General features: G+C 45.8%; 1 protein-coding gene across 3 annotated transcripts in view; it reads left to right on the plus strand.

Moving 5' to 3' along the window:
* The window catches only part of pdzd7 (PDZ domain containing 7), a 66,729-nt gene that overhangs the window by 25,636 nt on the left and 28,551 nt on the right, over positions 1 to 12,542 (plus strand). For 2 of the 3 annotated variants that reach the window (XM_033034017.1, XM_033034018.1), the window contains exons 7-10: positions 5,073 to 5,133; positions 6,555 to 7,052; positions 9,957 to 10,130; positions 12,142 to 12,183. In XM_033034017.1, the coding sequence (XP_032889908.1) occupies positions 5,073 to 5,133; positions 6,555 to 7,052; positions 9,957 to 10,130; positions 12,142 to 12,183 (775 nt within the window). The remainder of the gene's footprint in view (positions 1 to 5,072; positions 5,134 to 6,554; positions 7,053 to 9,956; positions 10,131 to 12,141; positions 12,184 to 12,542) is intronic. The other variant, XM_033034020.1, reaches the window with a different exon arrangement.

Raw genomic sequence — 12,542 nt, forward strand, 5'->3', positions numbered from 1 at the left:
CACGGCTCATACGCTAGAATCAGAAACCGCGCAGGGAACAGTTAGAACATATCATGATAAGGCTATTCAAACACCCCGTACCGGACAGGCGGCTTGACCAACCGCCCAGAGCGGGTGCGCAACCCGCCTTCCCCTTCAACCGTAGGAGCTGCAGGGACGGGGGCAGGGACAGAGATGGGAGTGTGAAGAGTGCCCAGGGGAAGGAGGAGAATGGGGAGGCGAAACAGGTACACTCGCAGGTGAGGCAGGAGAAGGAGGCTGGCGTGTGCGGGGCACAGAGAGCTGAGAGGGCAGTTTCCGGGGCATGCGAGGAGTGACAGGGGCAGGAGGAGTTTCGGGCAGGGGGGAAGGGACAGGCGGTGAAAACGGGTCTGCGGGAGGCGGAGCAGGCTCGTTGACAAGCAGCAGGTGCTGGCCTGGTACCGACGGTACACGGTGCCCTCGTAGTCAACCAGGTATGACCGGGGAGAGTCAGCATTGCCAACGACAACGGCCAGCCGGTGATGACCGGAGGGTGACTGCATCCGGACAACCTGGCCTGGGAACAGACGGGGAAGGAGACGGGACGACTTGTCAAAGGAGCGCTTCTGGATGACCTGCTTCTCGATGATGCGCTCCTTGACAGCGGCAGGGCTCTGGACCGTGGGCTTTAAAGATTGCTGAGAGACCGGGAGAGGAGGGCGAGTGGTGCGGGACATGAGGCGCTGGGCAGGCGAACCGAGTGCGGGGACCCGGGAAATGTTGCGGAGGTTGAGGAGGGCAAGGTAGAAGTCAGAATGAGAAAGCCGACAATGTTCCAGCAGCTCCTTGGCGCTGCGGACAGAGCGCTCCGCAAGGCCATTGCTTTGCGGGTACGCGGGGCTGCTGGTGATGTGGCGAATGTTCCAACGGGTGGCGAAGGCACGGAACTCTGCGCTGGAAAACTGGCTGCCGTTGTCGGATTGGAGAGTCACCGGGGACCCAAAGGTTGAAAAGTGGCGGCGAAGCCTCCCGATGACGGCAGCAGACGTGAGGGAAGGCAGCTGGTCCACCTCGAACCAGCTGGAGTAGGAGTCCACCAGGACCAGGAAGTGTTTGCCACGCCATTCGAATATGTCAGTGGCGACAGCTATCCACGGCAACTCGGGAGCCGGCTGCTGCATGAGAGGTTGGCACTGTTGATGAGGCAGGAGACTGTTGCAGGCAGCACAGGCGGAGATCCTGTCCCGGATGTCCTGAGCCATGCCCGGCCAGTAAAACTGGCTTTGGGCCTGGGACAAAGTGGCCTCCACCCCGGGGTGGCCGTTGTGGGCGGTTTGAAAGTAATGATCCTGCAGCGCGGCCGGCACCACGACCTTGTGACCCTTCACCACCACGCCGTTGTGCAGCACCAATTCATCCCGAACCAGGAAGTAGGGCACGGCACCAGCCGGCAGGGAAGAGCGTCGGTCAGGCCAGCCACGGCGGATGACGCCCGCAAGCTGTTGCAGGGCAGGATCAGCGGCAGTGTGTTTGACCAGGGACTGCATATGCCAAGAAGGAACAATGTTAACGTTCAGTATCATCAGGTCAGACGATTCGTATGGATGGCGGGCAACGGAAGGGAGCGGCGCACGGGACAATGTGTCGGCCACGAACATATCCTTGCCCTTGCGGTACACAATTTGGAACGTGAAACGCTGGAGCTGCAGCATCATCCGCTGCAAACGTGAAGAGGCAACATGGATGGGCTTGTTCAAGATAGAGACCAGCGGCTGGTGGTCAGTTTCAATGGTGAAGGTGTTGCCCAGAATGTAGTCCTTGAATTTGGAGCATGCGAACACCACGGCAAGGAGCTCCTTCTCGATCTGAGCGTAGCGCTGCTCAGCAGGGGTCATGGTGCGAGAAACATAGGAAACAGGCAGCTGGTGGTCATCATGGAGCTGCAGGCAGGCGGCACCGAGGCCGAACTGAGATGCATCGCAAGTGAGGACAATTGGCCTGTTTAGATCGAAGAACTTGAGAGTCGGGGTGCGTGCGAGCTTGGACTTCAGGGCCACGAATGCCGACTGGTGATGCGGGAGCCAGACCCAGGCATTGTCCTTCTTGATCAGCTCCCTCAGGGGAGCACTCAGTTCGCTGAGGTCAGGTATGAACTTCCCCAGGTAGTTGACCATGCCCAGAAAGCGCTGCAGGCCGGGCACGTCGGTGGGAGCGGGCATTTCGGTGACCGCTGCCGTCTTCTGGGGGTCTGGCTTTAGACCCCCGGCCGTGAAAACGTGGCCTACGTAAGTGACTTCCGGAACGCGGAACCGACACTTCTTCGGGTTGAGTTTGAGATTGATCTCACGAGCCCTGTCCAGGATTTGGCAGAGGTGCAGGTCGTGCTCAGCGACGTCCCTCCCGTACACCAGGATGTCATCCACGAGGATAGCGCACGGCAACCCGGCAAACAGCTGTTCCATGGTGCGCTGGAAAACCTCGCTTGCTGAGTTGATCCCAAAAGGCATGCGGAGAAAACGGAACCTGCCGAAGGGTGTGTTAAAGGTGGTCAGGAAGGAGGAACGTTCATCCAGAGGGATCTGCCAGAAGGAGCTCTTGGCATCTAGGACCGAGAAGACTGTGGCCGGACCGACCTGTGCAGCGACGCCCTCCACTGTCCGCATGGGGTAGTGCGGGCGTTTGATGGCAAGGTTCAGGTCTTTCGGGTTGATGCAGATCCTGATCTCGCTCTTGTCCTTCTTGGCAGCGACGACCATGGTGGAGACCCACTGGGTGGGAGCACTCACCTCCTTGAGGATGCCCATGGCCACCATGTCACGTAGTGTGGACTCCACGCGGCCCTTCATGGCAAAAGAAATGCGGTGGGCCGGTCTAATCACCGGGTTGACCCCCGGGTCAACAACGATTTTGTAAGCACAGGGCTGTTTTCCCAGAACGTCATCAAAACGGTCGGGGTACTCGCTCGGGGGGTCCATGGGGGCCTGGTGTCCATGGTGGAGGTCGTGGTGGAAAGAGACCAAGCCAAAGTCCTGGCATGCACGGGCGCCCAGCAGGGTGACGTTTTCAGAATCCAGCAGGAGAAAAGTGAGGAGCCGAGAGGTCTCAAGAACTGTACAGATAAACGTGGCCTTCCCCACAGGGACCAGAATACCTCCCCCATAGGCATGAAGGCGGGAGTCATCGGGAGTAACCCTCTCCCCAGAACTTATCTGCTTGAAGAGGCTAACAGACATAACATTGGAAAAAGCACCAGTATCGACCATCGCAGGGAAGGAGTGGCCATTCACAGTGACATGTACAGAGGGATCTGTTATCAATGCAGGTGCACCCAAAAGCGAAAACACAGTTGAATCACCATGGGAGGAGCTCGTATCAGAGTCAGGGAGTTCATCCGGCTGGTACTGGGAACCAGTAGCTCGTATCAGAGTCCACAAGGTTGTTTAGACTCCTTCTAGGAGCAGGGACAGGTTTCCCACGGGATCGACATGCCGCAGAAAAGTGGTTCAGCTTCCCTCAGGAATTACAAGTTTTACCCTGCGCTGGGCAAACGTTGAATTGGTGGGAAGAGAAATTGCAATTTGGGCAGCGACGAGGGGTGACCTTAGCGGGCGCAGCGGCGGTGCCCTGGCGTGGCGGGCCATTGATCTGCCGGCGGCCAGCAGTACCGGTGAAGTTGATGTCCTGGGACACCGGTTGAGATACGGAGCCAACAGCAGAGGCCATGTGAGCGGCATGCATAGCATCCCTTAGCGTTAGATCAGGCTTCATCAGGAGCTTGTCACGCAGCTTAGAGTTCAGGAGACCGTTGACCAGGACGTCCCTGATCATTTCGTCCGGTGTTATCGTTTCAAGGCGGCACCGCCGAGCCATATGACGCAAAGAGGCAATGAAAGCGTCAATATGCTCACCGGGAATCTGACGCCTTTAGAAGAACTTAAAGCGCTCGATAATGTTATTGGTAGGGATATCGCAGAGGGCAGTGAATTTGGCTATGAGACATACCGGGTCGTGACGGTCTTCAGCAGGGGCGAACTCGAAGGAGGCATAGTGTTCCATTGCCTCCGGACCAGCCAGGTTGAGGAGCAGGTGAGCCTGTACAGCAGGAGTGGCATCAGGATGAGCGATTGCAATATAGTGTTCATAGTCGCGCTGGAAGACAGTCCAGCGGTGTACGATGTCCGTGTCAAAAACGAGCGTGTCGGGACGACGACACGAGTTGGACATAATAAAAAATGGGGGGGTGGGGACACAACTGGGAGAAAACAAATAATAAAAATAAAGCCGATGAACACCATGTGACCATGAACACCATCTACCGCTGTGACACCATGTAAAATGACTTGCTTGTCACACAAAGTCTTTTACTAGATAACTTTATTATAAGCACTACACACACTATGCACTAGCTGTCCGTGGTCATCACTGGAGCTAGAGAGCGAGCTGGAGGTGGGGAAGCTACAATTATACAAGAGACAATGGGGAGTGGTTAGTAGTGGTGAGGTCACTATGTTAAAGGAGCATGCACTGATCTACACATTCCACAGTAGAACCAGGCTCTGATCAACAAATGATATTAGTTTTGAAATTCGACAGTGTGAGAAATTTGTGATCAGCGTGAGAATTGGGCGAAATGCGTGATTCTCACGCTCAATGCGTGAGAGTTGGCAGCCCTGCTGTTGCATGTCCTTGGCTACTTCATGGTTCTCTGGATCAAATTGCACTGGCCACCCCAATGCCTGTCTATACCGGACTGGATTACCTATATCTTCCTGCAATCTAACTATCAATGTCAACCACATGGACAATTTTTGGATTGTTTGTCTGTTTCTTTATCATATTCTCTTTTGAAGTCCAAATCATTTCATATGTTACGTAACGATTGTATTGAATGTTAGAATGATCTCGGATGTTCTGGGCAATTAAAAATTCCTACAATAATATGTTGTTAGTAATTGCAATGCTTCGGTATGTGCTGCTGTCATGTAATGTGCCCTATTTAGCTTTTCACCTGTGAAGAGTGTTTCAGGGAATTTATTATTTAGCAGCTTCTCAGATTAAGTTCTCTTCTAAATACAGTTGGTGAATTGATTGTGTTTCGTGTCTCCAATCAGGAGGTTGGCAGATATCCTGCATACAAGGAAATGCTGGCGGAATACAGCTGGCTGACCAAATGTAAGTACAATGCGGAAGACCCAACAACTATTCCCATCCAAAATTGCTGCTCAATGTGTAGAGTTAGATTTTTTTTTGTTTTGCTACATTTCGTCATCGATCTGGAGTAGGATTTATGAGTTCATAAGTTATAGGAGCAGAATCAGGCCATCTGGCCCTTCAAGTCTACTCTGCCATTCAATCATGGCTGGTTTAACTTCCCCTTTCAACACCATTCTCCTGACTTCTACCCATAAACCCTGACACTCTTACTCATCAAGAATCTGTCAATCACCCACAGGGAGCAATTTAGATAGGCTATTAACCTACAAACTTGCATGTCTTTGGAATATGGGAGAAATCCACACTGGGAGAATGTGCAAACTCTGCACAGATAGAAATTGAGGTCAGGTTCGAACCCTAGTCCATGGCGCTGTGAGACAGCTGATCCACAAATTGCGCCACTGTGCCACCAGATCTGCTGAGTTACTCCAGAAGTTTGTGTCGTTTTTGAAGAGCAGCATCTGCAATTCCTTATTTCTACTATACAACTATACTATACAGGATTTATGAGTTCATAAGTTATAGGAGCAGAATCAGGCCATCTGGCCCTTCAAGTCTACTCTGTCATGGCTGGTTTAACTTCCCCTTTCAACACCATTCTCCTGACTTCTACCCATAAACCCTGACACTCTTACTCATCAAGAATCTGTCAATCTCTGCCTTAAATATATCAATTGACCTGGCTTCTACAGCCTGCTGTGGCAATGAATTCCACAGATTCACCACCCTCTGGCTAAAGAAATTCCTCTTCATCCCCTTTCTAATGGTACATCCTTTTATTCAGAGTCCATGGCCTCTCGTCATAGACTCTCCCTCTAGTGGAAACATCTGCTCCACATTCACTCTATCCCTGAGATTTTCTTACCGAGTTCAATACAGTATTGAAAAAATTGTGACAATTTTCATTGTGAATTGTTGTCAAACAATTGAAAGAATTTCCTTCCATCAAAACCGTAGACTTTTTTCCATCATTAATTTTAAAATAATTATTTTTTTTAACAATAGTTTTCTAGGCTCAGGAAGTTGCCGTGCCCATGAGGTCGGTGCTAGCCAAGATGCCAAATTAGAAGCATCTTAGTGATAGATAGGCACTAGGAACTGCAATTGCTGGTTTACAAAAGAAGACACAGTGGTGAAGTAACTCAGCAGGTCAGGCAGCATCTCTGGAGGACATGTATATGCGATGTTTCTGGTCAGGACTCAAGATGTCACCTATCCATGACCTCCAGACCTTCTGAGTATCTCCAGTATCCGTAGTTCCTTGTGTCTTCATTGCAATTTTTGTTCTGCAGATACCATCCTAACTGTTATATACAGCCTTAAGTCTTCCAAATAACTATTCCTAATCCTAAATTGCAGTGCCATTTTGTTTTTTTCAGTGACAAATAATCATTCTCAGCGTTTTGGCTCAGACACAAATTCTTCCACTTCATCTCATTCATCTGGGACACCTTTGAGCTCCATGAGTGATTCTTTACAGGTCTTCCTCCCAACCACCCACAGTTCAACTGACATGGTAGATGTATGTATTTCCACAGAGGACTCCAAATCTCTGCAGTACAATCGTCTAGAGACAATAGAGACGGCTATGCAGACAGACCTCCAGCTGTCTCCCTACTCAAATGTTGACATGGCACGTGAGCAAAGGGCAGGAAAGGCAGCAACAGAGCGAAGCAGGGCACTTGGCCGCACGGTGCTCCTGAAGGAAACGGCCATTAGGTCAGATAGTATTAAGGAAACTCGTATCAGACCAAGGACTTACTCCACGGGAGACAGCGCTGATGAATTGTTGGACTCTCCAAAAACTGCAGTACTGGTGGCGCTGAGCAAACCAAGAAAACCAATCAGCCGATCACAGAGTTATATTACTATAGGAGGTGAGTCTTTAAATGGACCAAACACCAATCATGTTTATTTTGCCTTTCATAGGTTTCTCTAACCTGTTTATATTTACTTTGAAACTTATTTTAAATATATGTACCTGTCTTTGAAAGTTAAGTTGAATTTTTTTTAAGTAATTCTCATATTATCTGGATGCAATATATATCAATAAACCTAAAGACCTGGACAGTTACAAGATAAGGGGATAATGATTTAGGTACCTACTCCTGCTCCTCTTTTCTTGTGTTCCAGACATTGATGTTTTAAAATTGATAATAGTTTGAAGAAAGACGTCAGAACTTTCTTTCATAATGATTGTACTCACCAAAAATCACAACGGAAACAGGCCCTTCGGCCCACTGAGTCCGCAGTGACCAACAATCACTCATTCACACAAGTTCTATCCTACACATTGGGGGCAATTTACAGAAGCCAATTAACCTATAAACCTGCACGTCTTTGGAGTGTGGGAGGAAACCCCCTTGGTCACAGGGAGGACGTGTAAACTCTGTACAGACAGCACCCATAGTTAGGATTGACTGTAAGGCAGCAACTATACGCTGCACCGTGCCACCCTGATTGGTTCATAATTACATCCGTTATTAACTGTTGTAGTTATTAACTAATGAATCAAATTATGTTGCTAAATTGAAACAACAGACTAAATTTTGAAAGCCAAATAGATAAAGCAGCAAATCTCAATGGATTAATTTTTTGTTATCATTTAACAGATGATGTGTAATTTTACATTCATCCAGCTTTTAGGTTAAAGTGACATGATTCTTACGGGTTTATTATTGTCACATGTACCGAGGTACAGTGAAAAGCTTTGTTTTGCATGCTATCTAAGCAGATATACTGTACATAAATTCATTAAAGTCCAAATCATGTACAATAGATATAGCAAAGAGGAATAGAGAGTGCAGAACATAGTTCTCAGAATGGTAGCCCACCAGTTCCATGGAAAAAGTCTAATGTCCGCAATGGGGTAGAGGTGAAACGGACAGTACCTCTAGCTTATGAAAAGACTGTTCAGAAGCCTGATGACCGTGGGGAAGAAGGTGTTCCTGAATCTGGTGGTGCACGCTTTCAAGCTAACTACAAATTGTATTTGTATTAAAACTATAGAGTTGTTTAATGCACAGATAATGGCTTTAACAACATCACAAATTCAACTTGCAAATGAGGTGTTATAGATCAGGGCTGATAGTTAAATTTGATGTCCTTGAAATGGTCATGCTATTTGTGTAGGATAATGAGGGAGAAGGAGTAGATATGAAATGATGAATGTTAATTTAAAATGTCTACTGTTCTGTGATTCATTTTTAATAGATTAATGAAGTCATCTATTTTTTTTAATCATGTTGCTTCAAAGTCACCCTAAGCACAGACATCTTAGTGGTCAGGTGATGTTGAATTTATGAGATTGACCCAAAACCGTTGCATGTAAATCCATTGTAGGATAGAGAAGCTTAAAAGAGCTTTATTTTACTTTGAGATTCAATAACCAGTAGGTTTCCCCTGGGATCAGTTCACAAATTATATTACAGGTACAATCAGTGACCTTGAAGGGGAGATTAGGCAGAGGATGCACAGAATTGCATGAAATACATTATATGGGGAATAAAATGTATATTAAATGGGAGTCATCACATTAAAAAACGCAAAGGAAGAAAATCAGGATAAAGGCACTTAATGTGCCAGCAATGTTAATTATGGACAGTGCAGGATCTGTGATACTTGACTACTAACAATCATTTAAACTACTATAACACCTTCATCTAAAACAAAAGTGCCAGGATGTTTTATGGAAGCATAATCATGCAAAAATAGATGCCACGTCAAAGGAGGAGTTATTAGGGGAGGGCTGAAGTTTGGTCAATATGAGGGCCATAAAAGAAAATGGATGTAGTTAGGGAAGGGTGGTTTTAAGCTAAGTTTAGTATGGAGATACAGCATGGAAACATACCATTTGGCTCACTAAGTCCATGCCAGGCATCGATTACCCATTCACACTAATTCTATATTATCCCTCTTTCTGATCTATCACCCTACACCTGAGGGGTAATTTACAGGGGCCAATCAGCCTTTGTGATACAAGAGGAAACCGGAGTACTCGGAGGAAACACTGGAGTTACAGGGAGTATTTGCAAACTCCATGCAGACAGCACCCGAGGTTAGGATCGACCCGCCCCTCCTGTTAATCAGACTGAGGAAGGGTGCCGATCTGAAACGTTAGCTGTCATTTCCTCCACCATCGCTCCCTGACCTGCTGCGTTCCACCTTTTGTTTTATGCTCCAGATTTCAGCATCTGCCATCTCTTGTATTTTCTTCTTGCATTGTCCAACTTCAAATAACTCTTTCTTCCTGTTTGATTCAGCATTAGCCAAGTTTTGCCTGCAATACCTTTTTTTACTTTTCCTTTTTCATGCAGTCGTACTATCCAACATAACACAGAATACAAAGCATTAGTTGTTTTATACCCAGGTCTTTTTTTTCCCCCTCTTTTTGGCTCTGCTGGTGCATTTGGAAATTTGGGCCAATGACCTACTGTACCTTGGTACATGTGACGATAAAACTAAACTAAAATTTCAAAACCAGTCCTTTGGCACATCAAGTCCACGCCAGCCATCGATCAGCCATTCGCACTAGTTCTATGTTATCCCGCTTTCCAACACATTTAGATTGTGTGTGGTAAGGGGCATTGGAAGTCCCTGTTGTTCCATTATTGGTTTTACTAACACTAAGATGTCCAGCACTGTTCATTTGGTAGCACCTAGTGGGAACATTCCACCCGCTGGCAAACGCTATGTGTGGAGGGTAACTTTGCAATTTCAATTGCAATTGATTTTTTAGTTTCTATTTTCTCTTTTGTTTTAAATCACCTTCATTTTTCTAGAGGACAAGAAAAAGAAGAAAAAAAAACAAAAGACATCTGAGAAAGGAACAAAATTGGAGCGATCCAAAACATTTATGAACATCTTTTTCAGAAGCGGACGATCAGGAAAGCAGTCAAGTGAGCAGAAAGAAAAAGACAGATCGAAATCCCCATCTCGCACAGAATCAGACAAAGGTATGAAAAATGATAATGAACTGTTACCAAGAAGTTAAACAGTGCCTTTTAAATTGCTTTCTAATGAAATAAAAGGCTTAACATTCTTCCTTTTAATAAGCTGTGAAAATTTGAGTATGAATGTAAAATGTAATCTTTATTCTTTTTTTTTAATGTTTTGCTGAACTAGTCCTTTCCTAACTCTATAGCTAATCATGTACCACTGTGATTATTATTGATCAACCACTCGATCGCCCCCACTCCTGCACCGCCACCTTACCTTGGTGGAGGCATCTCCAATCCAACCTTGGCTGGAACAGCTACAGGAGGTTGCAGTGAATTGTGGGCGCAGTCCACACAAACCAACCTCCATTGACTCCATCAACACTTCAAGCTGCCTTGGCAAGGCCACCATCATAATCAAGGACGAGTCTCAATCTGGTCACTCCCTCTTCTCCCCTCTCCCACCAGGCAAGAAGGATAGTAGTGTGAAAACACATACTTCCGGATTCAGGGACAGTTTCGTCCCAGCTGTTATCAGGCAACTGAACCATCCTTACACCAACTAGAGAGCGGTCCTGAGCTACCATCTACCTGATTGGAGACCCTCAGACCATCTTTAATTGGACTCTATCATGTACTGTATGTAGTTCCCTTGATCCTTTATCTACACTGTGAATAGCTCAATTGTAATCATGTATTGTTTTTCCAATGACTGAATAGCACACAACAAAACGTTTTTCACTATGCCTTGTGACAATAAACTAAACTCCATTACTAAACTAATGCTTATTACTAAACTCCAAACTGCATATCCAACAAGGATATTTACATGCATAGGACAGGTTTACATGGATAGGACAGGTTTGGAGGGATATGGACCAAACGCGGGCAAGTAGGACTAGTGTCGCTGGGACATGTTGGCCGGTGTGGGCAAGTTGGGCTGAAGGGCCTGTCTCCACACTGTATCACACTATGACTCTATGACTCCAATTGCCCAGCCTTCATGTTTTAAATTCACATCAGAGATCTATTGGCTGAATAGTCTTCTCTACTGCAATAATTTTATGATTTCCTTTCTAAAGTTCGCATTACCACATTGTGAGGTATTTGTAATGTACTATCATTGAATGTATTTGTGATGTATATGTAATGTAATATCTAATGTAAATGCCAGTGCCCCTTGAAGCCAAAAGCAGAAGCTGGCAAATGTACCTGTGCCTCGTGACTGAGGTCAAGTGACCTTCTGGAAGTTACAGTCATAGCAGATTAAACTTATCTACACGATGGCAGACGTGAATTCATTGTGCTAGTCACAACAGGGCCTTACAGAGAACGTTACACACATCTTCTCCATCCTCATTCTCTTGTTTTAAAGTTTTTTGTTGTTTTGCTTTCTTCAGCTGATCCTTTGTTGTTCCTTTATGGATCTGGAAATTGCTTTATGCCACATTTCTATGTTAAAGGTATCAGCAAAATACAGTCTGTTGTGTTGTAATGTCAGCAACTCTTAAAATTACCAAGGGAAGGATTTTACATTCCCTGGGATATTTTGACATTGGAGGAATAGCGTGGTTTTAGGATTCTTGAAGAACTAATAATTAATGTTGCTGCTGTTCTTTTCAGAGGCTTGAAAGAGTGGATGTGACAAGATTATTTCCAATAATGGGAGAGTCTAGAACCAGAGGGCACAGTCTCAGAATAAAAGGATGCATCTTTCGGATAGGGATGAGGAGAAATTTCTTTAGCCAAAGGGTGGTAAATCTGTGGAATTTGTTGTCACAGACAACGGTGGAGGCCAAGTTATTGGGTATTTTTAGAGCAGACATTGATAGGTTCTTGATTAGTGAGGGTATTAAAGGGTTCAGGGAGAAGGCAAAATAGGGTCGTGGGGGGAACAATAGATCAACTATGATCGAATGGCAGATTAGACTAGATGGACCGAATGGCTTAATTCTGTTTCTATGTTTTATGATGGTATTGTTATAGTGTAAATACATGAATATTTCACTTGCCATTCTTTCCATTTCAGTGACTGCTGTTCAAAAATTTGTCATCAGAAGTCTAAAGCGGGGTAAATGCTTGCAATATGCCTGGTGTTTAATAAAGAAATTGAATAATTCCTGCACTTATTCAAAAGATAATATTTTTACGATTCTTGTGAAACCTTCTCTATGTTATTATTATTCTTTCTCTGAAAGAATATTAAAGCACCTCTAGTTCCAGAGAGTATATCCTGTATAATTTAGAAATACTGCATGTGTAGGAATTCTGCACTAAACTAAACCAACCTCCTTCCTAAACTTTTCTTTTTTTTTACATTGAGTGTGCGAAATGACATTAACTTTGCTCAGCAAGGTTTCTTGTGTATGCTTTTCACTACGTCAAAATCTATATTGATTACATTTATGCGTGGATCCTTTTGGATCATTG

The sequence above is a fragment of the Amblyraja radiata genome, chromosome 15, assembly GCF_010909765.2.
Source record: "Amblyraja radiata isolate CabotCenter1 chromosome 15, sAmbRad1.1.pri, whole genome shotgun sequence".
Classification (NCBI taxonomy): Eukaryota; Metazoa; Chordata; class Chondrichthyes; order Rajiformes; family Rajidae; genus Amblyraja; species Amblyraja radiata.